This window comes from Hirundo rustica, chromosome 17 (genome assembly GCF_015227805.2).
Source record: "Hirundo rustica isolate bHirRus1 chromosome 17, bHirRus1.pri.v3, whole genome shotgun sequence".
Lineage (NCBI taxonomy): Eukaryota > Metazoa > Chordata > Aves > Passeriformes > Hirundinidae > Hirundo > Hirundo rustica.
This window is the reverse complement of record NC_053466.1, coordinates 13,958,042-13,985,943: the sequence shown is the minus strand read 5'-3', so window position 1 is coordinate 13,985,943 and position 27,902 is coordinate 13,958,042. Positions and strand designations below refer to the sequence as shown.

The following is a 27,902-nucleotide window of genomic DNA, read 5'->3' as shown; positions in this document are numbered from 1 at the left end:
GAGTCATGGAAAGACAGACCAGGATCACCTCTGCTGGGGTAAAGTCATGGAAGAATGGTTTGAGCCAGCAAAGCAGCAGACAGCCCTTTACAACACAAAAGATCCAGCAGATCTCACTCTGCACTGGAGCCAAGCTGGTAACCTGCAGATGTGAGTCCTATTGTAAAAGGAGAACCTTGCTCTCTCTGTAGAACATTCTAAGCTCCAAGAATCTGGGGAGAGATGATTTTATTAAGATCTCTATCTACCAGATACACACTGATCAGCTTTGTGAGTGAGAGGGAACACAAGCAGCAGCTCCTCCATCAGCCTCTTCCCAGCTGAAGCACTGCTGGGGTGATCTCCACAGACCGGTTACTTCCTCTGCTAAGGAAGTATGTGTCATCACTGGAAAATGACTGCTTGATAATTAAACCTGCAGTTCCCAAAGATAAAGCTGAACAAATGGCACCATAAACAGGTTTCCCAGCACAGAAATGTGTCTTTCAGCTCATGGCAAGGCTGGAAGCATTGCCAAGCTGTGTCTTACAGCACAGTAAAGAATGAAAGCACATTGAGTTCTGCGACAAGAAAAATTCAGGCTACTTGTGACATCCAAACCCAGAGATTTCATCACTGGTGGCAGCAAATCAGCACAAAGTAATTATCTCAGTAGTCAGAACAGACTAAAACTAAGCCTCTGGTGGTGCTCAAGAAGCACTGAGACACACAGTCATCTTCAGCTGGTGCTTCAGGCACCCATCCAAACGACATTTAGGATCCAACTGGACATCAGATAGGAGAATAGAGGCAAGCAAGCATGACACTATTTCACAGAATGAACCAGGGACACTGCCTTCTCTGTTAACAAAGTGAGTGATGGTGGCACCTGGTGCTGACCTCAACAGAGACAGTGGCACTGGAGGGAGTGACTGCTTCCCATAAGAGAGACTGAGAAGGGCATTCAGCTCCCATGATCTGGAACACCAGGCCACGAGCAGCCACTGTAGTGTAGGTGGACAAACCAAAACGGTGGGGAACAGCTCAGTGCCAACAGTGGACACTGTGCTGAGGCAGCCAGAACTACCATATGATCTCTGATGCAAAGAGAATCTCAACACCTGACATTGCTTTATTTCCAGTTTGGCTGGATGAGACACTGCATAGACTCTCACAGTACAAAAGCTTGAGGACCCCACCCATGTGCTTCTCAAATCCTGTCATCCTTCAGACACTACAAATATCTGGAATGGTCAGGACACAGATGTGAAGGTTTCAAACTCTGCACAAGGACTCAACAGTGCAGCACTTGGAATTGGCCCCAGCCAAAAGCCAGAGGAGCACTGGAGCAACTTCTGCTTCATGTAAAGAACACAACTGCGCTCACTGCTGGAACGCACATGTAAGCCTATTTAATAAAAAAATGTCCTGGAGTTATTTATTCTTCCAGAGAAAGACTCCTGAGATCCCTTTTGAAGCTAAAATGACCAGAAGTTTGGCTCACCAGTGCCAAGTGCCTCACCTGCCCTTTCCCAGCTTCCTGCATGGGGGATGTAGGATGGCACAGCATGCACTGCAGAGGCACTCGGACTCACTCCAAACAACATCTCAACATGGTCTCACACGAAATGCAGCCACTCTACCCCAGTTTTCAAGGTATTGCAAATAAAAAAATCTAAATTCTTTCATCAGTAAATCAAGTTCCTGGTAGGTGATATAATAAAGACCCCATCTGTAGATGGAAGTGCACAAATACAATGGCAGGTTTGGGGACCTGAATAACACCTTTTCATGGCTACCCTCAGGCCATCCCAGAAGCTATCAGCCCATCTAGGGTCCATTTCCACAAGCCCAGAAGCCCAAAGGCAGCTCAGGGGATATGAATTGGGCTTTCTAGGAACTGGGGAATGCAAATCTGTTGAGAAGAGCAGAAACCCCATTTGGGGTCCTACCAGGACTGTCCTACGGTTGCCTCAGCCTCAGTGTCTGGTCAATGGGGGCAGCCCTCTGAAACATCTTTTGGACCAACAGGAGGAACCAAAAGCAGATAAAGGAAAGGACTGAGATTATTTGGGAAGAACAAAAGAAGAACAAACATGGGAAAAATAGACTATAACAAGGGCCGGTTGTACATAAACCTTTGGCTGGTCAGAGTACACCTCTGTGTACTAACCTCCAATGTCTCCCCCTTTCCTAGGTGAAGGCCTCTGTTCCGTGTGCACACCTGTTTACTGGGGTGCAAGTGCCAGCAGCTGGACTGGGACCACTGGTCACAGTGACCCATGAGCCTGAGTGCCACCAGCTGCTGTGACTACAGGCAAGTGAATGAACATGAGTCACAGGAGTCAGGCCAGAGGAGCCAACCAGGAGGCTATCTGGGAGCAGGGGAGGGGATGTCTAAGGGTGCCCCGCAGGAGCTGATTACTGGAGGCACAGGTAAGTCCTGCCCAGCTGATGGAGAGGGGTATAGGGGTGTAGGCAGAGCTATGGGTGTCCCTAGGCAGAAAGCACCTGGGAATGGCAAGGATCCCAATCCAATCAAGACAGAGATGCCCAGTGTGAGACACTGGGAAGTCTGTAGTATGTGTGTGCTATGTGTAACCACAGAAGGAGGTCTGTACACCTCACCCCCTGGTACTACAGGCCTCAGGTGCCATCTATCACAATGCAAGTAATGAGAGGCACAGGATCTGGAGGCCAGATATGGACATGAGTATTTCCACTAGTGGTCCTTCATTCTGACAAGCCAAGAGAGAAAAGATGTAAGACTGCAGTCTGTGGGAGTGCTGCACGTGCCCACCTGCGCTATCTGTGGGGCTGGATGTGTGTACGTACACTGTCTGTGTTTGCATGTGTCTACAAGCAACATCTTCTGAGCCTCACTTCTGCTTCCACCTGAAGGGCTGGGGATGTGGCAGCCCCTTCCTTAGGTTCCAGGCTCAGCCCTGGCCCAGCATTTTGTCCAGGAACATCTTCACCACTGCCATATTTCTCAGAGTTCTACAGCAGGAGCTCTACATACACACGGAGCAAACAGGGAAGTCAGCATAGTATTCTTCCATTGGGAGGTACCAAAAGGAAGAAGCCAGAAAGTCAATACTTTGAAATAGCATCAATATTCTGTAAATTTTTCGGCCATAGATGTTAAATTGTTTATTCCATTTAAAAGTTACTGCCTGGATTCATCCCCTTTGTCTTTAAACCCTAAGCCAAGGGATCTGAGTTACAGTGAAGCAGCCTCCCTTCCTTATACATTACAGACAAGAACTGGCTTCCAGCAGTGCTGCTCTCCACAGAGAAGCAGCCTAGAGCAATCATTTTCCTCACTCAAATAAATGACTAGATTCCACCTACGTTTTGTAACTGTAACACACTTCACTGAAACGTGAATCATTGTGCATGCAAAATGTCCCCCCTGGGCTCACCCCAACCAAGTGGAATTGCTGCAGCTTGGTGTCTGATGGGTGGGAGCAGTAGGAGCAATAAAGACAACTGCAAAGCCCCTCTGAACTCACATAATTCCCAGTCTGCACCATGACAGTTCCCCAAGTGCCATCTATTCTGCCCATGGCAAAATTAATATAATCTAAACCTACATGAGTATTTCTGGCGCCAGTGCAGAAAAACCACCAATGATCCAAATTTCACCATACCACTGGTTGATAGGCTAGAGGCAGCTCTGGGGTGTATCTGGGTCCATCCTGCTCAGGAAGGGCTACCCAGCATCAGGAGCCCAGGACCATGACCTGGAATACCTCTAAGGATGGAGACAGCATAATCTTCCTGAGCAACCTGGGCCAGGATTTGGTCAACCTTGCAGGGGAAAAAAGTGTTTCTGATGTGCAGAGGGACACTCTGCATTCCAGTTTGTGCCCATGGTGTCTGGTCGTGCCAATAGGCACCACTGGGAAGAGCCAGGCTATGTCCTCTTTGCAGCCTGCCTTTAGATGTTTGTATACATTGATGAGAATGCCCTGAGCCTGCTCAGCTCTGGGATGGACAGCATACACCAGTGCTGGGGCTGTCCTCCCCAAGGACAGGACTTTGGATTCTCCTGGCTGAATGTCAGGATAGGTTTCTGCCGGCCCATTTCTCCAACCTGCAGCTCCCTCTGGATGGACCTGTGGCTGCCTAATTTGCTGGCTGCTCCTCCCAGTTGGGTGTCACCTGTCAGCTGCTGAGGATGTCCTCTGCAATTTGCACATCACAAACGCCCACCCAGCATTCATCTCCCTACATAATTGCCATTGCTGCCTTTTCACAGACTGTGAGCACAACTTAAACGTACAGAATCCCTAGAACTGTTTTCAAAGAACAAGCAGGAAAAAAGCTCCAAATGTGCAGATAAGACATCCTGCAGAAAACTCTTAATATTAACTGATTCTTACCTGTTTTGTTCAGGATCAGGGTTCATGGAGCACACCCAGTTGTCAGGGTAGATCTTGTCCACTGAGCTCAGCTGGAACGGGAGAGTCCGCCACTTCAGACAGACATCTGTCAGACAGATGCTTTACAAGTCAGAAATACACAGCCTGAGACACATAATCTTTTTCCATAGCCCATTTAATGCCCAAGGACCACACCAAAGTGTATCCAAAGACTAGCGGTCAAAAAAAAGTGAGACAGTCACAGAATATATTGAGTCAATTCTTCCTTCATGCTCACAAAATGCTTAAATGAAACCCTTAAAGACAACCCTATAAAGAATGCAATGAAGCCTGGCATCAACCAACACCAGAGGACCTCACACTCCTGCTGCAACAATGCCACATACAAACTGAATTGAACAGCCAGTCCTGACATCACAGCTCAGCCCAGTAGTCAGACTGTCTCTTAATGAATCAAAGCAACACAAATCAGAGACTTATCCATAAAAAACCCAAAGAAACAAACAAACAAACAAAACCCTATTAAATATTTGATGGACCAGGAACTCTTCCAGAGTATTGCTGGCCTACCAGAAAACCAACAGCTTCACAAAATCAAGATCTGCCAAGAAAATCTAAATGTCCTTAAATCAGGCTCTGGAAAGATATCAGCAAGGGAAGACAAGAAGAAGGAGAGTAAAGCCCCTCCTCCTTCAGAAGAACCCAGAAAAGACTGGACAATCATCAAGGCAGAAGAGCCTAATAAATAATTTCACAAGAATTTACATTCCTTCCTACAATCACATCCTCAAGTCCTGGGAACAAAATAAGCAAGTTTGGTGTCCCTCTACCAGGTGACAAAGTAATGGTGTTGAGCTTCCCATTACCCTAACAAGGGCTTAGCTAGAGTTTTTAGAGGTGCAAAGAAGAGAACTTGCATTAAATTCCAAGGTAAATGTAAAAGGTTTCCTCTGTGCTGACACAGTGCAGGCCAGTGCATCAGAGTACAAATTACTTGGCCACTTCCCATTGCCTGTGAGGATGTTTCAGATCTTATTCTGGTGCTGGGATGAGTGCCTGTGGTGAGTTCCAGTTCATATGACATTTCTAAGCCTGCTCTCAACACTGCTACTGGCCATACGTGCCCTACTCTGTCGGGGCACCTGAAGATCAGTTAGTGAACTGTGCAGGAAAGGAGCCTTATGTCAGGATGTCACAGAGTACCACTGAGTGCAGGCAAAGGCAAACTGCAGAGGAGACAGGCCCTAGGAAGGGATAGTGATAGTGCATCCCAAATTTCCTATGCATGTATCATGGGTTGGCACAGTTTTGTTTCTAGCTATAGAGAAATGTGCAATGTTCTTCCCTACCAGGACCTTGCTGTTGCTTTGCGGGGGGAGGACAGGGACCTATCAGAAAGCTAGCCAAGATACTGGCAGCTAGTTTAACTAATGAAGATGCCAAATGCAACTTTGAGAAGTATACATTTAAAACCCTCATCTCTGGCAGATCTCCTTTTTTTAAGATAGCCATGAGGTAACATCATGGGCAGCAGGGAGAGCCTGGGTCAGGCCCTGCTGCTCTCTGGGTGGCTGTGCCGGGCCTGGCCAGGCCTCTGGGAGCTGCTGCCCACAGGGAGAGCAGGGAGAGCCTGGGTTGGGCCCTGCTGCTCTCTGGGTGGCTGGATCAGGCCTGGCCAGGCCCCCAGGAGCTGCTGCCCACAGGGAGAGCAGGGAGAGCCTGGGTCGGGCCCTGCTGCTCTCCGGGTGGCTGGATGGGGCCTGGCCAGGCCTCTGGGAGCTGCTGCCCACAGGGAGAGCAGGGAGAGCCTGGGTCAGGCCCTGCTGCTCTCTGGGTGGCTGGATCGGGCCTGGCCAGGCCTCAGGGAGCTGCTGCCCACAGGGAGAGCAGGGAGAGCCTGGGTCAGGCCCTGCTGCTCTCTGGGTGGCTGGATCAGGCCTGGCCAGGCCCCCAGGAGCTGCTGCCCACAGGGAGAGCAGAAGAGCCTGGGTCAGGCCCTGCTGCTCTCTGGGTGGCTGTGCCGGGCCTGGCCAGGCCTCCGGGAGCTGCTGCCCACAGGGAGAGCAGGGAGAGCAGGGAGAGCCTGGGTCGGGCCCTGCTGCTCTCTGGGTGGCTGGATGGGGCCTGGCCAGGCCTCCGGGAGCTGCTGCCCACAGGGAGAGCAGGGAGAGCCTGGGTCAGGCCCTGCTGCTTTCTGGGTGGCTGGATCGGGCCTGGCCAGGCCTCCGGGAGCTGCTGCCCGCATGGGAGCAGGGAGAGCCTGGGTCAGGCCCTGCTGCTCTCTGGGTGGCTGTGCCGGGCCTGGCCAGGCCTCCGGGAGCTGCTGCCCGCATAGGGAGCAGGGAGAGCCTGGGTCAGGCCCTGCTGCTCTCTGGGTGGCTGGATCGGGCCTGGCCAGGCCTCCGGGAGCTGCTGCCCGCATGGGAGCAGCCTGGGTTGGGCCTCTTTCTCCCAGATGACAGCAGGAGAGAGGGGAGAGCAGCTCAGCAATGCCACGTGCTTACAGCTTTGTGGCAGCACCAAGCCAGGCCGCCCTGGGTGAGACCGAACGGTGGAAGAGAGCACCTCCACCAGCTTCCCCTAATGGCACAGCTTTGCATCTCTACAGCCTTGCAGCCCCGGGCAGAGAGCACAGGGCCACTGCAGGCCTGGGCGGATTTAACTCTTTCTTAGCAACATGGAGCTTCTAAAGCACAACCCTTCCTTGAGAGAGAGAAGAAAGAAAACAGAGGGTACGTAGAACAGACACCGTATGAAGTCAGTGGATTAGAAGTGAAAGAACTTTTGGAATAGGATTGAAGAAGTGGACAATTTTAACTGGACTTCTCTAGGGTAAACTATGGACAAATGGACTGTTCTTTGTAGCATCTTAATGTTGTCAGGGAGAATGCTAATTCTAATCAAAATTGAAGACTGATGTGATTGAGATTTAAGAACTTTAAAGCCCTCGCTCCTGGGTTAAAAGGAGGTCTCAGCCTTTGAGACGAAGATGATTTTAGACTAGAAGAAGCATTTGCAAACAATACCTCAGATACACTGAGAGGCTCATAAGTAGCCAAAGAAAAAGGCTGCTAATAAATAGAACAGCACAGTCTGAAAAAAACTCCAGGCAGTTGCAGATGTGTGACATTAAGAGCCACTGTTACTATTTTGACTTGTAGCAAATGTCTCCATGAAACTCTAGAGAGACTCTTCTCCTAAAGGAATGAAAGATTACGTTTAAATGGTGAAACTGACTGAAAATTACAAGTTGTGTCTTTTTATGTTGTTTTGTAAGAAAGTTAATAGTTTGTAGGGGGAGGGGAGAGTGTTTTGAAGTTTCATTCTGTTTTAGTTTGAGTTTTCTTTTTTCCCCAACTTTCTTTCTTTTTTTCCATTCTTCTGGTGCATGTTAATAAAACTATTTTATTCATTTTTTTGAATAGCTTAAGCCTGCTTTGCTTTTTCTCCTAATCTCTCTCCCACAGAAAAAGAATAAACGCTAAAACCACTACACTAAATTTGGCAACCAGAATTTAGTGAACATAAAACCACAACATTAATTGGTGTTTCTGCCCAGTTTCATTAAATTAAAACCATTACAGCATGTAAGTGTCCCCATCTGCAGCCAGGAGTGTCCCCCCCTTCCCCAGGGAGAAGCAGCTGGATCAGACGCACCGCACTGAATCGTGGTGGGGATCTCCATGGCTCTCCTGCGCTTGTAGCGCAGTTCATTAGATGGAGGCTGGTTCCAGTTTGCTGATAAATAACCAAATTCATCCCAGAACTTGATGATACCTCTCTGGGCTGGAAAACAAACCACATCCTGCTCAAAACAGAGCCATTACCCCAGAATCACCATCTGAACTCTTGGCTGCCCTCCAGCCACCCAAATTTCTCCTTCCAGACCCTGGTAATCGTAAAGCCTCATTACCTATGGCAACATCCTTCCAATACTGAGCCAAATGCTCTCCCATGGCCTTCAGCAAGTGTCGATATTCCTTGGCATCAGCAAAGTCTTGTTTATTATGGGTTGGCTCCAGAACCAAATAAGGCACATCCACCACACCTACCACTCCTCCACATGCCCTGGAAGAGGAACACAGAGTTGCAAACATTAAACTGACAGACTAGCAACCTGAACCATCATACAAAATATAAGATGGGCTCAAATATTTGTATTTGCTGTTAAGACATATTTTGCCTGTCTTTAGAATGAGGCACTATTACTACCAGCACTCATCAGCACCAAATGCCAAGCACCTCATACTGCTGCAGGAATGACTAAAATTTGTGTAGAGAACTCTCTATCAAGAAACCAAGGAAATATTAGACAGTATTAAACATCATTTATTTGTCAGAATGCAAAGTGAAGGCTGATAAAATGAGCAAGCCTCAGGCCCATGAAGAATGATTAATGCAGAACACAGTTACTGAACAGTCAAAGTCAGATGTAGACATGTGCCAGGTTTAAGCAAAAATATTGCAGAAAAATCTGCAGGACTCACATGCCTCCCTCCAGCTGTGGGCCCACCTTCTCATACATCTTGATCAGACGACTGCAGTTATAAATGAACATGCCATCCAGCTCGCGTTGCTCAATGTTCACCCCAAAGATAAAATTCAGCTCCTTGGGTGCCTTCAGTGCCCTGTAGGGGACAAAACAGAGCCTGAAGAGATGCTGAAAATAAAGCATATTATTGGCTGGTGTTAGAGAGAGAGTATGGAAATCTAGCACCCTTGAGCATTAAATTAATCCTGTAAACTGCTACTCCTGAAAAATAGAAATTTTTTGTTGAAAGAGCATTACAAACAAATATGAACTAAATACAAAAACTTTACAATACAGACACTAATTTAGGCTGGACACATAATTTAATTATTCATTTGAGTATGTTTTATCCTTCAAAACAGATTCTGGTTTTTACTTCAGATGTTTATATTCAGTGAACTACTTTTATGAGTGCACTGTTGCATCCAGACTGGTCCTTTCCCATGCTCTTTTCGTTTGCATTTTCCAGCTATATATCCCTTTCTAGATAAAGCATGGAAATTCAGATTTCAATACAAAACTACAGGCTTGATATTCTGATTCTAGAAAGTTCTCCTAATTCCAAATTTCACAAAACTGCTCCCTAAGCTGGAAAGCTGGAGGATACAACACACAGTTCAAGCAGAGCTTTTTTTTTTTTTTTTTCTGGAATGTCAGGATATCAATTTGCATGATTTCTCTTTTAGCAATGCAGCAGATGACTCCAGCAAAAGTTGGCCTCTAGTACATTTGTGAGCCCACAGGGATTTCTCAATTTGAATTTTTGGTTACCAGGAATTCTATCTCCATTAAGGCCAAAAGCCTTGAGATTTTGATCTCTTTGTGCTATAAATCAAACAAAATCCCTGTGTCTCACAAACAGAAGTCCCGCTCTTCAACATAATAAATTAATCAGGTTCCACAGCTTCCCTGATATCCATGCTGAGGATTTTTCATAAGAAGGATTATCAGCTTCAGGATGAAGGTATCCTCAAATGAAAGGTCCAAACCAGTAACTACTGCAAGGAACAGTCTATACAATGGTCCTGCCCACTCCTCTCAATTTTGACCTCCTTTATATTCCCCACCTTCCCCCATCAAGTCTTTTGCAGTTATGTACTTTATCTTAATGAGGAATTTGACTTCTGCTTAAATGGTTAGCTGAAGCCAGTGGAATTCTTTAAAATGTTCTGTTGACTGTCTACTAATATCAAATATTAGGAAGACCTGAGCCATGCGCTCATGAACCCTACACAATGATCACCTGCAGATATGAGATCTGAGTCTGTCTTAACGGTGAAATGTTGCAAAATAAATCCTATAAATAAATAAAATTCATATTCTTTTTTTTTGTTTAAGGCCACCATCCTTCACACAGATGCAATGGTACCCTGTGACACACCTTCATTTAAAACAGGTGATTGTAGTACATTCCTACGAAAACAACCTCGGCATATAAGATGTCCATGGATATTTAAGCTTTGAACTGAACCAAACACATATGCAAAGCAGGAGAGATATATGAGCAGCTAGAGCAAACAGCCAAGGTACTCCAGAGTCTGGAAAGCCTCTGCACTCACTGCTGCTTTGCATCCTTAATCCTTTTCTTGACGTCAGCCTCCCGCCGCAAGGTGATGGCCAAGTTCTGGACCTGACGCAGTGTCACCTGCAAACAGGCATTGACAAAGTCAAGCTGGGAAATAAAGTTCACTCAATTTATGATTTTCTGCTCTTTCAGGAAGAGCTGAGAAATGTTTTAAATGTAAAGAAGTCACAACTGATAGGTAGTGACAACCAGTGTGACTCCACCTGTAGGCACACTTATGCTAGGTTATTTAAGCAGCTACACAGTTGCTTGGATGAAAATGTCTACAAGTAAAAAAAAAAAAAAAAAAAAGGATTAAGGAAATTGAAACCAGCGGCAATGCAACACAAAGAAACATCCAGGGCACTTGGATACTGTTGCTTCTATGAGGTACCAATAGGAAGCTCAGTGATTTTAAACTGGGGTTACTTGCTGACCTTCCTGATGTCCCTGACAGCCCTCCTCCCAATTCCTGACACCACGGATCAGCCTTGCCCCTCTCAAAGCCACAGTCCCACTGGAAGGAAGCAAAGAGGCCCTCTCCAAAAGGCCCAGCCCAAATGCCTCAGAGACAGCTGCACAGGCAGCAAGGAACAGCCAAAAAGCCTATAGCTCTAGTTCTGTTCCCTGGGCCACTTCCACAGAAGCTATCAGCAAACAGCACCTAAATTCTGGAGGTCACCTTTCCATGCAGGATGTATCAGGGGTGTAGGCAGGGGAATGCCAGCACACTTCTCACTTGGGCTGGACACCATGTGAAGATGGTGAAGCACATCCAGTGGTGATGAGGCCACGGACATGCCTAAATGCTGCTTGAAGTCCACTGCTGACTGGGGCCACCACCTGCTTAACCAGCACACAGCACGCTGCCAAGGGATGCTGCCCAGTCAGCATCACTCCACTGCCAGTGTTCCAAATTATCCCTTAGTGCCCAAAACATCCCATGCCGCCAAAAACACAAGGCTCACCCTGGACTCCCGCGTGAGATCCCCTCCGAGGCGTAGCTCGAGTGCACGGGCTTTGCTTTCCGCCTCACGAGCCTTCTCTTCCGCTGAAACATACAGGGACAAGGATGATGTCAGCCAGTTGGTACAGACAGATATCGTCAGGCATTCACCCAAGGAGAGCAATTCCAGAGAGCCTTTGCTGAATTGATGTGTACAAGGGTACAAAGGGAACACAAAAATGTACAAAAAATCAAACCTTACGTGAGAAGGTCCCACTGACACAGCATCTTAAACATGCTCAGAGGTCACAGTCGACACTGGCACAACAGCAGGGATAAACTGTGCAAAAGCATGTTTGAAGGAAGGATTCGTGAGGAAGTCAACAAGGAACTGGAAAGTATAAGGATGCCCACAGCCCTGCCTGCTCTGCCTGGTAACGTGATTCAGAGAAAGGATCTCACAAAACCAGAACGAAGTTCAGGCTTAAAAAGGAGCTCTAAAGAGGTAATTTTCTTGCAGATATTAAGGGAAAGGACTACTCTCAAAAATGCTTTTATCTCTGATAATTGCTAATTTTTGCCTGGTAAAAAGACAAATCTGTGCTACAAGTTAAATAGGACCCAGCATTCAGAAAGCCTACTCGGCATGTGACCTTTGCATCCAAGAAATATACCACGTAAAAGGAACTCTCGTTTTCGCCTCTGTTCTAGACAAACAGGAATGCTGATGATAGGCACATAGCACCCCTGTATTACTGAAGATTCATTCAATAAACTGAGAGCAGTCCTGAGTGGAAGGACTTGGAGGTGCTTGTGGGTGAGAGCTGGCAATGCCCAGCTGTTTGCACTGGCTCCCAGAAACTACCTATGCCCTGAGCCGATCCCACAGTGTAGGCAGCAAAGGAAGTGGTTGTGCCCAGGTGACACCCCACTTGCAAACTACCTCTAGCCCTGAGGCCCAGCACAGGAAGGACCTGGAGCTCCTGGAGTGAGCCCAGAGGAGACCACGGAGATGCTCCAAGGGCTGGAGCCCCTCTGCTCCAGACACAGGTTGGGAGAGCTGGGGATGTTCAGCCTGGAGAAGGCCTCAGGGAGACCTTAGACAGAATGAGCTTTAGGATCTCTTCCAATCCAAGTCATCCTGTGATTCTGTAATGTGGCAATACAACGGGTGCATGCTGAGGGATGGCGTAGCTCACACCAAGGCAAGCAACGCCTGCACCCCCAAACCTGGGGGCGCAGCGGCCTAGTTACAGCACTCCCAGAAGCTATCTCCCTCCCTGCTCTCCTCACAGGGAGATAAACTGTGGCTGTAAGACACTCTGAATAAGGAAACACACCAGTGGAGGAGCAACCTTGCCTAAGATTTACATAGGACGAGGTAAGGAAGAAGATGACAGGCTAGCAATTGGCACCTAGGGATCACCAATACATCTCCAAAAAGCAGCACTCAGTTGCCAGCCAGAAGGAAACTGGAGTCTGTAGCAAGTCAGTTCCCTTAGACTACTATGAAATCCCTTTTCCTTTTTACACAGCGTGCAATTGGAGCTTTGTTCAACTCACTCCCACAGCAGCATGTGCTGAGGTTCACAGCTGCTTACCGAGGACTGTGCCGTCATCAAGAGACAGCCTGACTAAATCAAGCCAAAAGGAGGCTGAAGGCTACTTCAAGCACTTGGTCCATTTCAGCCAGGGCTTGTAGGGAAATTGCTGGTGGGCTAAACATATTTGTGGCTAGTGGAAAGAACACAGTGGTAACCTGGAAGGGCACAGGTCAAACCTAATGCAGTGACAGCTCAGACAGCTGACAAGGATCAATACAGTTACAAGGCTAAGCCCCAAGGCATTAAGATGTGTGTCCTATGCAGGACTGTGAGCACACAGCAGCTGGAACCCATATACACATCCTCCCAGGGGACAACAGGCATGGTGTACACATGGCACTGCCAAGCAGGTCACTGAACACACCAAAATAACCTGAAAGAATACTTAAAAGCAGCACAGAGCTGTTAGCTTCCAGTACTCGACACCTGCATGACTCCTCATCTCTTCCATTTGTTTGCTTTCCAAACTTTGGAAGGGAATTTCCAGTAGCGAGGCAATGACAATGCCAAGGTGTCTCAGTGCAGTACTCAGTCTCAGTTCAGAAGAACAAAGAAAGAAGGTGATGGTCTTTCACAGCCACCTTGCCCAGGAACGGGACTTTCTTCCTAGGTTCATCCACTCACTTAAGGGATCTGGATACATCTTACTGCATGAGGCAGGAAGTTAGTTCCTGGGAATGAAAAGTGGCTTTTCCTCATCTTAAATATATGTATGTCTTCATTCCTGAGCCATGGCTCTTTCTAGATACGTCGAAGCCATGTCACCAATAGTCACTGCTCCTCATACATCTTCCCCCTCCAGCTATTTTTTGGTTATCCTGTTTCGATTCCACAAGCTCATAAGCTACTTCCAGAGACACAGCAACCGCTCAGTCTGACTGCTTCCAACACATTCCTTGCAGGCAGGTATCTCTGGCAATCTGGAACTGCACTTTGCTCAGCTGAGACCCACCATTTCTCACAATGTACTCCTAGGTTTAAAAGAGCAAACTGCAAATCATTCCTGGGTGAGGATCCCTCTGGAGTACTGCAGACCATGAGAAACTAGTAATTTCTACCCTCAAGAGAACAAGAAAGCTTGGTGCTACAGATTAAATCTATTTTCCTACAAGCAAAGCAATGAGATGTGTGCCCCTGAGAATAACGCCCCGAAAATGTTTTAGTCCTGGAGGCTCCATGTGACTCAGTATTGCAGTAACAGTCTGAGGTCAAGCTGGGAGTTTTCACCACAGTGTCCTAAAAGCCCTTTGCTCAGCATCCTCTTTTCCCCAGAGGCACCAAGCCCATTCTGTGATCCCTGCACTCCCTGAAGTACTGGGTTGGTTTGGTGATCCCTGCACACCAGAAGCACGGGGACAGTTCACGGAATCACTGAATTAATTAGGTTGGAAAAGACCTCTAAGATAATGGACTCCAATCTGTGACCAACACCACCATGTCAACTGGACCACGGCAATAAGTGTCACATCCAGTCGTTCCTTAAACATCTTCAGGGATGATGACTCCACCACCTTCCTGGGCAGTCCATTCCAGTATCTAATGACCCCTTCTGTGAAGAAATTAATACTAATGTCCAACTTAAACCTCTCCTGGTGCACCTTCAGACTATGTCTTCTCACCCTGTGACTACTTGCCTGGGAGCAGAGGCTTACCCCTCACCTGGCTACAGCCTCCTTTCTGGCAGTTTTATCTGAGCCTCCTTCTCCCATAGCTAAACCACTCTAGCTCTCCTCATAGGACGTGCATTCCAGACCCTTCAACAACTCCGTTGCCCTACTGCGGATTCACTCTTAACACCTCAATGTCCTTTAAATGAGGGGCCCAGAACTGGACACAGTACTTGAGGTGTGGCCTCCACAGTGCTGAGTACTAGGTGGGGGGAGGAAGAATCACTTCCCTAGTCCTACTGGCCACACCATTTCTAGCACAGACCAGGATGCCATTGGCCTTTTTGGCCACCTGGGCACACTGCAGGTTCAATGATCCCTGCACACCCAAAGGCACCAGGCTGGTTTGGTGATGGAAACACGTGACATTTCACTGCCAATCGGACCTGGGACAAAAATGGGCGAAAGTTTTTCAGTGCCAGACACTAAACTCCACTTTTAAGTGTCATGAAAGCCTCATCAACTGCTTCAGGGAAGAAGCCTCTCTAAATCCTGCTCCTTGCATCTTCTCAAAAAGCAATGGGAATGTGTGCTCAAAACCTGCCCTGGCTATAGGACTAAATCTAAAAATAAATTCACCTATGAGGACTGAGGCACACAAAAAAAATCTGCTTAAGCTTCATCTTATCAAGTCTATTCTTGCCAGGCTGTCCTTCCTAAAGGAGGAACAGGGAACATGGCAATTCATACCATTTCACTCTGCTGCTTTTCTCTGGGACACAGTCAGAAGATACAGGTCACATAAAAATCACTTACAACTCGCAAGATTCCTCCCTCACTACAGCATTTTTCCATCAAGGATTAGGGAGCAACACTGCTTTGTGTGTTAAATTTTGTGAGATTTAATGCAGTTATAAAACAGTTTCATGCTGCATTTATGTGCTTGTGTGATTTCTATATGCTGAGTATCTATTAATGACAAACTGAGTTTTCCATGAGGATTACAGGACTTGACAGGAAAGGAGGTAGACAAAAGGTATGCTTGGAAGGGTTAAAACCAAACAAACCTGGGCTCCCTTGCACACCCAGACCAATGCCTTTACATTAAAGTGACAGAATAAAAATCTACTTTTTTAACTGCCTTAACAGGAAAGGTGCAGAATGAAAACACAACCAATAATAATATCTTAAAGGAGAGAGAAGAACTGCAGGGTGACAGGGCTCAGCCAGGATTCTGATGGAGCGGGGGCAAACTGCTGAGACTCCAAGGGTTACCCTGTACATCTGCACATCTGTCTCAGATGAAATGATCTCTGGGAATAATGTACATTCCTTCCATTACAGGAATGTACGTCTGTGTCATCTGTAGTTGCTGCAATAATTCAGTTCCTGAGCAATCCAAATGATCCCAGAGGCAAGCAATCCCAGCTCACACCAATCAAGGGTTTGGTCCTTCCCTTAGCAACAGCTGAATGAGGGCACATGCATACCCTGACAACTCACCTATCCTCGCCATGTGCTCTGCTTTCTTCACTTCTTGCTCTGCGCGGGTCTTGAAACGGTTTGAAGTGTATTTGTACATCCTGTGATGATCAAAATTTATTAATCAGCAAACTCAGCAGTAAGGTCAAACCAAAATTTCATCACTGCGTGAGAGAGCAAGGTTCCCACATGCTACTCCCCAACAGATTGAATAAATGGAGGAGGTTTACACACCATGAACTGGACATTTTTGGATGAAGCTAGGCAAAATCTTTTTAAGTCAGAGATGTTTTAGTAGTAGCTGCAACCACAATATCCTCTCTTTTTCTGCATTAACCTGTGGGGGTGAAATATTTCCATATTCTTGTAGCAAATCTCAAGACTTAGAAAGATAATCTCTTCAGAAGTAGAAAGGAGTGAATATAGATGGAATGCTTCTCAAAACTCTCCCACCACAGGAAATAACCTTTCCTGTGAACAGCTGTCCACAGGTGCAGTCTGACAGGCCTATCTCACGCAGGGCTAGCTCAAAGCAGAGCAACAATTTGACCAGAACTTCAAGTTTCAGAACACTTCTGTGTGCTTCACATCGGACTCATGACCTTGTAAATTGTGCTGGAGATGGAGTAGCTTGTTTCACCTTCCCTGCATAACATGCCAAATACAGATCCAAATTCACTGACTGCTGCAGAGTGAGAGATGGGTGTTTGTGCAGCAGCTCATGAATGTGTATCACCTCCAAGCACGTCATGAGGAAAGATGCTAACTAGGACAAGCAGAGCTTGCAGGAACCTTAAGACATGAGGTTTTGGATATACCAAGAGGAGAATCCCGTCCCAAATGGATGGGATAAACTTTTCCAGTATTTAGCTAAAGCAAAAGCCACTAGAAATGCTGTTTTAACACAGAGGTAAAAACGCATGGGGATGTAACACTTCACTGACCAACTGATTGGAATCACACTTAGATCCTAATGAGAGACAAAATTCCCCCCAAATGGCAGATAAACTGTTAGGATTTGTGAGAAACAACCTTGTACTGATGAAAAGTTTTGTTTAGGCTTGTTTCTGTGGGTGAGCACACAGAGATGTCAGTACTGACATCAGACATAGTCTCACCAACAGGAATCCATTGTTCCCAAATCTAGAAAATTAATACCACAAGCACAGTACCCGGAAATACATTTTGCTAAGCTAATTTTCTGCTATTCGTAAGTATTTCCTCCCTGGGGAAAAAGCAGGCAGGTGCTAAGACTTCCAGAAATCACAGCTGGTGATTTCATCATGTCAGGAGCTACAGAGTCAGGATTTTGGTGGCACCATCTCTAACCTATACAAGGTTGATGAAAGCTATCTGGGGCCAGGAGACAGCAGACTCTGAAAAGCCAGGCTGCATGTTGGCATAGCTACATTACTTCATGCACATCTGCCTGACTATGAAGCAGAAAATAAAAAGACAGAAAAGCAGAGTGAAGCTGAATTATCCCCCCATGCGCAGCTCAGAGGGCAGGGCAGCACTTGGGGGAACTGTAGGGACAGCACTCCTTTATTGTAGGGAGCACTGCAAGCAGCTGTGGGGTGTCCTAGATGACAGCACTGTGAGCCACCACCAACTTCAAGACACTCATTCCAACTGCCTTGAGTGTCCTCATGCAGGCACATGCCTTGCATGTAGCCTGGCTATTTCTACCTGCACAGGTCATATTGCTAAACAAGCTCCAACAGGTACCAGGGAAGAGAAGAGATGGAAGCAATCCTTCAGGAGACACAGGCCATTCCAAGGGAAGCTGGGAATGTGGTAACACAATCGCAAATGCCAGTGAAAGATCTGCACAAAACCAGCCAGCCCCTGCCACCAGGATGTTATCAGCTGCAGAAAGGTAAGGAGAAGCCTCTCCCACAGAAACATGGGTGGTGACGAGCAGAAAACAAGTCTCCTGCTCAGAAGATGCACTGTTATTCCTGAAAACCAATGCAAGGGCTGCAAAATCTCTTTTTCAGTAAAGACACTTACATACCCTAAATCCACAGTGGATTTCCTTTCATTGTCCACTAACAGCAACACTGGAACTTGCAGACAAGCCACTGTACAACCTTTTCCTTCAGAGATAAAGGCAACCTGACTGACAGCAGGAGGGAGCCCCCTCTAAAAGAAAAGAGCCCTTCAGATATTCCACACAAGCACACCAGCTACTCAGGCTGTAAGGCAGCAGCATCTCCACTGCCTGCTCCTCACACCTTTGCTTGACCAGGAAGGTTCACCACTTACCTGGCCCAGGCTACTGGGCCAGAAACACAGTCTTGCTAAAGAGCTGAGCATCACTGCTACATCAGCTGACCCCAAAAGAGCACCATAATCGAAGTCCCTGCCCCTGTGCATTCACACATAAAGCAGTGCCTGTACAGGAGCAAGGGACCCAGTATTAACCTGCAGAGCACTCAAAGCCTAGTATATAAATGGGGATGGGGAGCTCTGGCTCCAGCTCTAAAGGGAAAGTGAGGGCATAAGCAACCCTTTTCAGCAGGTTCAGGGAGAAAAATGTAAAAAAACCCCACACCTATGGCAGTAAAAGCAGAGTAACTCCTCTATTGGAATGGGCTCTCCTCAGGAAAAAGACTGAGTTTCCTCAACCTGCCCAGGGCACAGTGTGGCATCTACCCCAAGAGCTGTGCTGGCTCTCAGCACCCATAGTGAAGGCTTTGATGGCTTGACCTGACGGCCACGCACCTTCTGGAGCCCAAAGGTGGCATTGGGATATCCAGCCAGAAAGGATCAGTCTGGACACTCTCCAGAGAGGCCCAGTAAAGCCACAATAATTGCCTCAAGTCTGAGAAGATTTACACTGTGCTCTACAGGAAGGCCTTGCACAGTCTTTACTGCTCTGTTGCATGAAGGGGGATTTTAAATGTAAATGTCTTTACAGTGTTCGGGAATTTGTACTGGCTTATCACCATAAGCAGATCTCCAGGAGTCTGCTCAGATGTGGCACAAGCAGATCTGTGATAAACACCTGCCATCAGCACTAATCCATCAGCTTGGGGCTCCTTAGAATAGACTACTGACCACTTGAAAAAGAAGACACTGAGGTAAATGAACATCTGGGGTGACCTGGGACACCTAATATTGTCACAATGCTGGTAGCATCACCAACAGTTATGGCATCCTGTCTATGAGTCTTGCAAGAAGCTTGTCTCTGATAAGATAAAAACCTTTGGCCTCCTCTGGTTTCTCTCCCTAGTACTTTTGATGGACTGCAGCACAAGTGAAAGCAGCAAAAGGCCCTCACACGTAGGTAAAACACAGTCAAAAATCTGGAAATCCAGAGATTCTTTACCCAGGAAATCAGGATTTACAGCGGCAAGTTCCCTGCCTTCCACAGGGAAACAACTAGTCTGGCCAACACGAGGAGCAGTGGGTGTAACATTCTTTTATTTTGGTGAGGTTTCTGATACCATTTCACACAGTTTCATGTAAGGAGCTGAGGAAACTTAAGTTTAAAACCAGCCAGGCTCCTCAGGCACTGTCACTGGCATGACACTGGCCTGTGGTTGCTAACAGTGCCTGGTAGGCTGAGAGTGAGCCCAAAAGGCTATGCTAAAAAACCCACAAATATTCTACAAAATTACTACTATTTTATTCAAATAAATTATGCCAGGGTATCTAGAATGCAGCCTGTGTGCTCCCAGAGAATTGACTTATTAAAGAAATATGGGTATTGATCTAGTATCGATACCCAACTATGACGGACAAAAACTCTCTAACAGTTTAAAGTTAGAAAGTGTATGTTTATTACGGCCGGGCAGCACGCGGGATATTTCCCTAATTCGCACTGCGAAATTCACAGGTAATTACAAAGTCTTTTATTTACAAAAGCGTTGAATATCCAAAATACAAATGCATATTCATACCCCTGTCACCTCCCATTCCTCGCTTCGTATGCTAATTGGCAAAAAGGCTATTAAGCATGCGTACTTTGTTTCTTAAAATGAGTCGGGGGTCTATTTTGGGGAGGGGTCACCCAAAATGAGGAAGTAAGATGAGTCTTCCTCGTCCTGACCTTTCTACCTTTTCAATGCATTCATGACAAATGATTCCTTGGTAGAACTTACAGTTTCCTGTGTTCAATGGGTCCTTTAAGCAGGAAATCTGCAGCTATCTTATGTCCTATTTACCACATTTTGTTTTTCATTACAAGCACAGCTACATAAACATAAACCTGACAAGAAATAAGTTACAAAATCCGGGGTAGCTTATCTAAGATCTGGCTTCTGTTAACTGCGAACAAAGATTACATATCTATTTCAGCTAGTTCAGCAACTTCCTCAAAATTAACGTCTCAGAATCTGCCTCAAGCAGACTTAAATACAGGTTTCCCTTTCCCCTCCCATCCCAGTAACCTTTTCCAGCCTCTGTTCAGCCAACTGATAGCACACCCCAGCTCACTGTCACATTTTTTGTTTAAGGAAATTTAAAAGTAATATAGGGAAAGATTTTTCTCAATCTCCACTCAAACCTAGATGAGCTACATATAAAAACAACTGTTTCAAAGCGCTCAGTCTAGTTTTTTGGGAATAATCCTAACACCCACCATATGTATTTCCCTCTTCTGCTCAAAAAACCAACACAGTTACCCAACAGTTTTGTGTGAGTATGGCACTTCATAAAACCAGGATCTTAATTTGTTTGCTCTGAAAGGGAGCCAAATTGCACCAATGACTCATGCAATTTTCAGAGGCATTAGATATTCCACTATGTATCTCTCTTTCCATGATGTCAACAGCACATTCCATTCTCTTATGGTCTGATTCTGTGGCTTTAGGGTTAGGAACGGAATTATGCAGGATACACCCCGAGAGCAAAACACTACACCTTTTCTCTAACGCCACACATCCACAGATTTTGGATCCAACACCTACCTTGGCTTGTAGAGGCAGCATGAGAGTCGTTTGGTTTGTACTTTGTGTCCGTTGATGAAGATCCTCATCCTGGGATCAATATAAAGCACAGCAGCATAGGCGCGGAAGGAGCGGCGCTCCGGCTTGCTGCAAGAGAGCCATCTACTTCAGAACATGCCCGAGAGATAGCCTCAGCAAAGCAGGCAGGTGAAAGAAAAGGTCTTTCTATTTTAATTACCATGAAGCTACATTAAGCAAAACTTTTCTTTTTTTTTTCCTATGTGTCTTCTCCAGACTCTTTGTTGAGCTGTACATCATAACTACTGCTACAAGACACTGATACACCTTACTGCAGCCTGAAGAGGGAGTTTGAATACCCCTGGATAATAACAGCCAAAGCTATAAACTGGACTATTTAACACTGAAAGTGTGTCCATCTACCAGAACTTTTCTACCTTTTAGTGAGTCAGCAGTACGCTGCCACAGAACCTGCACTACTCACTGACACACGTGGTACCACGACATCAGAAGGAAGAGACAGTGATCAGTGGCAATCATGCCCGCCTTACAAACAGGCACTAAAGATGCTGAGATCCCTTAGAGGGCCCCAAGCAATTTGCTCAGTATCATCACTCTAATACATATACAAAGCTGCTTTACAGGGTCTGAAACTTCCTATGGAAAATTCAAGTACTTCAGGGAAGAAGCACGTTATCTCATCAAAAACGTAAAGCTTGCTAGGTGTGCCCATGGAGCTCTGGGATATAATCAAGCATTTGGGTCATTTCAGCTCAGTTTTCATTTTCAGGCTAAAGGTGATCAACGCAGCAAACATTTAGCTCTCTCTAAACAGGGCCCTGTGCTCCTCCAGCTGCCCTCTGAGCACATCCTCTGCAGGGAGGAGTGCTCCCTGCTCCCTGACAGATGTGATGATACACCCCACCTGCCTGCCATACCATTCACCCACAAAGGCTGACCTGCGCAGCATCTCATGTTTTGCCACAAAATCACAAAACTGAACAGCAGTTTGGAAGCAGCAGTGATGCACCACCAGCTCTCATTCTGAATAAAACATCTTTGATAGGTGTAGAAAATGAAACATATAGCTTAGGGCTCCTTTTTTTACGGTCCTAAAGGACACTGTGTCTGCTGCTCTGGCTAAGCTGAGATCAGCCAGTGCAGGCATTCACCCCAAACACAGCCACAACACCCATGGGCTGGCACACACATGAACCCCAAACTCCTAAAGAACAAACTACAGATCTTCTAAATTCTCTAATTTGCTACAAAAAGAGAAGCTTAAAAAAACCCTATGCACAGTATATAGCCAAACCTTCCACCAAATTTGATCAGGGCCTGTTACATCAGTTAGACTTACGTTCCCTCTGGGGGCGTTTCTGCCATCTGAATATCCTGAGGGTCAGAAGTCACATCCAGCTCTGGCTCTCCATTATCCATTAGTTTGAGGTTAAAGATGATCACCAGGGTGCCTGAGCAAGTAATAAGTCAACCAGGTGAATCCCAGCCTAACCCCAAAACACCTCACTTGTGACCTGCACCATGCACACGTACCTTTCCCATCACGTATCTTATTGAACTGGTCCATCACTTCCCGTTCTGATTTGAAAGGGGAGTACTTGTAAATGAGCTCCGTCTCAATAGCAAATTTCTCCATGTTGTCCGTCATGGGTTCACAGCTCCGTGCATTCCAGGTGGGTAGGGGAACGATGACCTGCAAATCCCATTGTATTGAGACTGACTCAGGCTCACCCACTCCAGTCAGCCCCTCTTGCAGGTCATGGTCCAATGACCTACTCTTCTGACCTCCCCCAAAGTCACCATGAGAGTCCTTTCCAGCTATTCAGTAGTTTGCATGTCTGTCAAATGCCCATAGACCCTCTTTTCCAGCCTCTGAGCTGCCTTCTTACAATACCAGTCTCAGAGTGAACCATTCCCAAGTCACATGTATGGTACTGGCTACTCACACATTCAAGGACCTTTTTCCCTTTCCCATGCAGCAACTTTCGTAATACTAAAAAAACCACTCTGGCTTCATTTCTGTCTTGAACTCAGAGATCCTTCACTCATATTTATCCTGATCTCAGTCTTTGATTTTTTTAAAGGATGCTAGCAAGGTGATTTCTGCCATTTAGAGCAAAAATAGAGACAGAATTATGAACTGCAGATGCGTATCAGGAACACAGATGCCATTCCAGAACCGTAGTCAAGCCAAAAAAGTAGCCAGAACTGCTGTGGGAATTAGAATTATTTTACTGTTCCCAATCTGCTTCAGTCATGGGCTGTTTACCAGCACGCACTGCCCCTCTCCAGCTTCTCTGCACCGGTCCCTTCAATCCCTCCCTCACAATGGAAGATGCTTTCTGAGATACCACTCCTGTGCAAATTTAAAACTTTTCTTTATCAACCTTGCCTGGAACAGCAATGCCTGTGTTATCTATGAAAATAAACAAGTTTTTCACAGGTAGAACTACACTGACTTTTCATTAAAAATCAAAAATATCTGTAAGAAGAGACACAGCTGCAGTTAATGACCTGTGGGTAGCAACTTCAAACATATTTAATTCGCTACACAAAATCAAATCAGAGCAGTAAAATTAAGCACATCTCAAATTCAAATTTTGTGGGAAAAGTAAAATGCAAGATGTGTGGGCATGTCCTGAAGTAACCATACACATAACTGTAAGTGACAGAAACAAGCCCTTCAAACTTGCTCTGCTCTAGTGAGACTTCTCAATTAGAATTAAAACAAAAAAGAAAAAAATTATGTTGCGTTTGCAGAAGCCCTAGAAGCATAATGCCAAAAGAAAACCCTACACTGATCCCACCAAAGTCGCAACCAGCCCTGATACAGACTCTTCTGTGAGAGCTGGACAAGTTCAGATGAGGCAGCATTCACTATATTAGTTCACTACAAGTAGCATATGCAAACCTCGTCGATGCCTTCTTCCTCATGGAACGTCCGTGACAAGAGGAGGCAAGTCATGGTGTTATCTTTCTTTGTGAACAGGATAAAATCCTTCCCAATCCGCATGGAACCACTGTAGACAGAGGTCAGACTGTGTGTTACACCTGATGTACCACACTGTTCAGAAGGCGGGCCACATTACTGAGTTTTCTTCCCATTATGTTCAGTTATGAGATGCCAAAACCAGGCTAGGCAGAACGGCTGAAACAGCAACTACTATTTCTCTCTAAACATCTCATTCCTTTCAGAAGGCATATCAATCTGGGCACTTTCACAATGTTTCAAAACATTTAACACCAGTCACAATTAAAAGGTGCACAGCATTGCAGACTCATATTATGTAGAAAGCTTAAACAAAAATTAAAAATACAACTGAGGTGAGATGGGACAATAACCTTCAAATCGCTGAGCAGAAATGTCAGTGAGAAAGCAAGCACATTCCTCATTTCACTGTACCTAGAATCAAGTGCAGCAGTCCGGAGACAGAAAATTCATTTCTTAACATAATAAAGCCTTACTGACACTTCAGCTAAGGCAGCTTAGCATCTTGTTGTCACAAGAAGTCCCCTCTTTCTCCCCACTCCCCTATCCCAAACAGTGTCTTTGCATCTCCTCTATCTTCTCTATCAAGTTATCCTGTTACCAAACTCATACAAAACACCTTAACAGATAACAATTAACACTGCATTGAAAGAAGTATTAGTGTTATGTCAGCACATTTCTCTTCAGATTGGCTTAAGTCCCACAGCTATACCACAACACACCTTTCACATGCTGGGGCTTCAAGTAGCATTTCTCAGATTAACAGAGTACACCTCTTGCTCAAGGTTAAGAAAGGACAGAGATCTGTCCTGGAAGCATACAGTCAGGATCTGGGATCTGCACTGCAGCTGAACCAACAGTGTCTCAAGATGTCCTAATCCTGGATTTTCCCCCCCCCAGGTTATAGAGTCACACTGATTTCCCAGTAGGATGCATATAATCAAGCCACATGGGTGAGCACAAAGAAGAACAGCCAGAGTAAGTCACAAAGCCCGTAACTTTTCCAAAGACACAGCAAACTCCTTCCTCTTTCCTAGCAAATCCACTCCAACCAGTAGGATTCCCTTCCCACATATGCTCCTCTGCACTTAATCCCACCCCTCCTCTCATTGCTTCCATCATTCCCCTTCTCCCTGCATTTGGGTGGTTTAAGAACAAAATGAAAAGGTTTAAGTCCATTTGCCTTGCACCAGACAACTTTCCCGTTGAGAAGCTACAGCACTGTTTTGCTCAAACTGTACTACATAACTGTAACAGGGAGATTACCAGTTTGTTTCCAGCTCTTCCATTATTCTCCCTGAGCTCTGACCTGTACCCTCTGCTTTATGCACACATAGTGCCAAACCACCGTCATCAACCTTCTTGGCCACTGGAAAACTACAGCTGATGTTGATAGAGCTCCTGTGAACCAAACCAGGGGTTTGGTACCACATCTTAAGAGTTAATCTGCCTTCTTCATTTTTTTTTTTTTTTTTTTTCTGGGAAAAAAGCTATACGCCCCTGAGCAAAAAGTCCATTGATCAACTGGACTATAACCTCCCCAGCCTCAGGAGGCTGGCTCTTGTTGTACCTACGATTTCAAGCCGTTTCCATACTGCCCGATTTGAGTGGACTCAGGTGATCGCTTGGCTGATTTACCAAACTGGATAACACTGGCAGCTTCATCTGCAACAAGAGACAGGGAACAAAAAAAGGCTTATATCAGTGTACAAACACACACACACCTATTTTAGATAAAGAAGGAAGTTAACTCCTTCACCACTGGAAACAGGCCAGAAAACAGGCCAGAAGCCCAAGCTGAAGTTCTATCCTGAAGCTGTACCACAGAGCCCTATGAGATACATGCTGCTTGAGGGCACTGATGTTACCAGAAGCTTTGTAGAGGCGCCATGATACTGACAAAAAGAGTTTTTAAGTTTCAGTCTAGCTCAATGTCCCATCTGACCCGCACAAAGATGTTTCATTTTGGGGGAAAAAAAATAAATCCTTCAAAAATGGTCTGTTGTGTCCACCACAGTTGTCAATTCTCATAAATTAAGACCCTAGGATGCAGTGGGTGTATGGCACCCCATGTCCCACTGACACCAAACACTTGAGAGCACTGGCACTAAAGCATAAGTCGGGACTATTAAAAAGGTCAGGAATCCAGAATAAACACTGCTATTTCTTCACAGTGCTGAACTGAACACTGGTTAATTAAAACACTAGTAGGGTATAAGCTGACTTTGGCAGCAGATTGCTGGAGCCCTGGCAGCAGGACAGCTGGGGAGAAAGTCAACACAAGCAGGTCCTACAGCAATTAGCAGAGGATTTCATTAGGACAGGACAAAATGAAAGGACTCAATGGCTTTACAGCTGAAAGGGTCTGTCATTTTTAGTTCCAGCCTTTCTGTTGTTCAAGGGATAAAGTTTTTTAACATCATCCCTAGGACAGAATGACTCCTTTCCCTTCCCCCAAGAAATAGTAATATTTTCACCAGAGTTTACTAGAAGAAATAAAGTTTAATTCCACACACAAAGTGCCTTACCACAAGGGCTAAAAACAAGTGCATACACAAGCCATAAGGGAGCACAAGACATCACTCAACCCACCAGGCAGCTGTGGGGAGGTTGAGCCCATGGACAAGCTAGATTTCAGCACACAGAAGACTCACACAGGCCTATCAGCATTGACCAGTTTTACAGTAAAATATTCAGTACTAACACCATTGGTCTGACATGACATCACTGAGCTGTTGTCAGAATGGCATTTTCAGTTTAAATTATATTCAGATTTAAAGACACAAATATGAGAGAACAACTGTGCAAACAACTCGCTGCCTCAACTGCAGTTGTTCTCAGTGGAGCTATCCACAGCTATTCCAGAAACAGCTTTGGACAGGATAAGGGTACCTCTGCCTTCCCTCCAGCCCACTGAGTATTTTCTAGCCAAAGAAAGAAAACACTGGAATGTCTTGTATTTGAGATCTGGTTAAGGACATTTGTAATTATGGTATTACTATTATTATTACTCTAACACATATTACTGTGTTATTTTTAAAGCCTGGTAAGGAAAGCAGATAGGAGATATTCTAAAAAGAGAAGGACTATTGGAACCTTTCTGCCCTACAAACATTTTTCAGTAATTATTTTTAAGAAGATTTTAGAAAGCCTAAAAAGGGTATAGAGTAATTATCCAAAGCATTTCCCCTCTCACGAAAGGTGACCAGATCCTTTATCACTCAATGCTGGATGCCTGAAACCAGCCTATTATGACTCTTATTTCAGGGCAGAGGGATGAAGGTAATGCTGAGCAGAGGGGATTGTGAGGTAGCACCTCTCTCCAGGCTATCTTTAGGAGAGATTTAATACTTATATCCTCCCAAGAATCAAGACAGAAATTAATTTTTTTCCAGCTCTTTACGGGCTCTGGAGAGTGTTTCAATTAAGGCTATTTTAGTCACGCTATTTTTGTTTTGGTGTGTCTTGTCTCAAAGTTATTGGATTAAAAAAAAGCCAAACTCCCCAGCATGAAAAATGGGGGAGGGAGATCTACACAAAACAAAGAGAAAAAACAAGCTGAAGAAATTCACTCAAGATGGTCAAGACAGCAGGTTGATCTTCAAAGCCCAAGAAATCAAGGGCACATACAAAAGAATTCTTCATAAGAAACACCAGACACCTGGATGAAGGAACTGGTGGATGGAGCTGTTCAGCTCCTGAGTGTTCCTGAAGTCAGGCCCTGCTTTGCTTGTTGAGCAGAGGCCTCTTGCATCTCCAAGTTCTTCAGCTGAGAATACTCTAAAGTCTCAGTCTGAGCAGAGAAAATTATACTTCCTGCCTTCTCCACAAATTCCTTTGCTATATTCACGTTACGTGGAACATTTGCAGTGGATTCT

General features: G+C 45.7%; 1 protein-coding gene across 1 annotated transcript in view; it reads right to left on the bottom strand.

The window, feature by feature from the left end:
- Nucleotides 1–4,367: 4,367 nt before the first annotated feature.
- MORC2 (MORC family CW-type zinc finger 2) overlaps nucleotides 4,368–27,902 on the bottom strand; it is a gene marked incomplete at its 3' end in the record, with an annotated part of 38,892 nt that continues 15,357 nt past the window's right edge. Inside the window, exons 5-15 of the mRNA XM_040081143.2 lie at nucleotides 25,599–25,689; nucleotides 23,947–24,055; nucleotides 22,569–22,728; nucleotides 22,375–22,486; nucleotides 21,018–21,143; nucleotides 16,123–16,202; nucleotides 11,431–11,513; nucleotides 10,458–10,543; nucleotides 8,855–8,995; nucleotides 8,281–8,435; nucleotides 4,368–4,473 (exon numbers count right to left, since the gene is read on the bottom strand). Coding sequence (XP_039937077.1) covers nucleotides 4,368–4,473; nucleotides 8,281–8,435; nucleotides 8,855–8,995; nucleotides 10,458–10,543; nucleotides 11,431–11,513; nucleotides 16,123–16,202; nucleotides 21,018–21,143; nucleotides 22,375–22,486; nucleotides 22,569–22,728; nucleotides 23,947–24,055; nucleotides 25,599–25,689 — 1,249 coding nt within the window. The remainder of the gene's footprint in view (nucleotides 4,474–8,280; nucleotides 8,436–8,854; nucleotides 8,996–10,457; nucleotides 10,544–11,430; nucleotides 11,514–16,122; nucleotides 16,203–21,017; nucleotides 21,144–22,374; nucleotides 22,487–22,568; nucleotides 22,729–23,946; nucleotides 24,056–25,598; nucleotides 25,690–27,902) is intronic.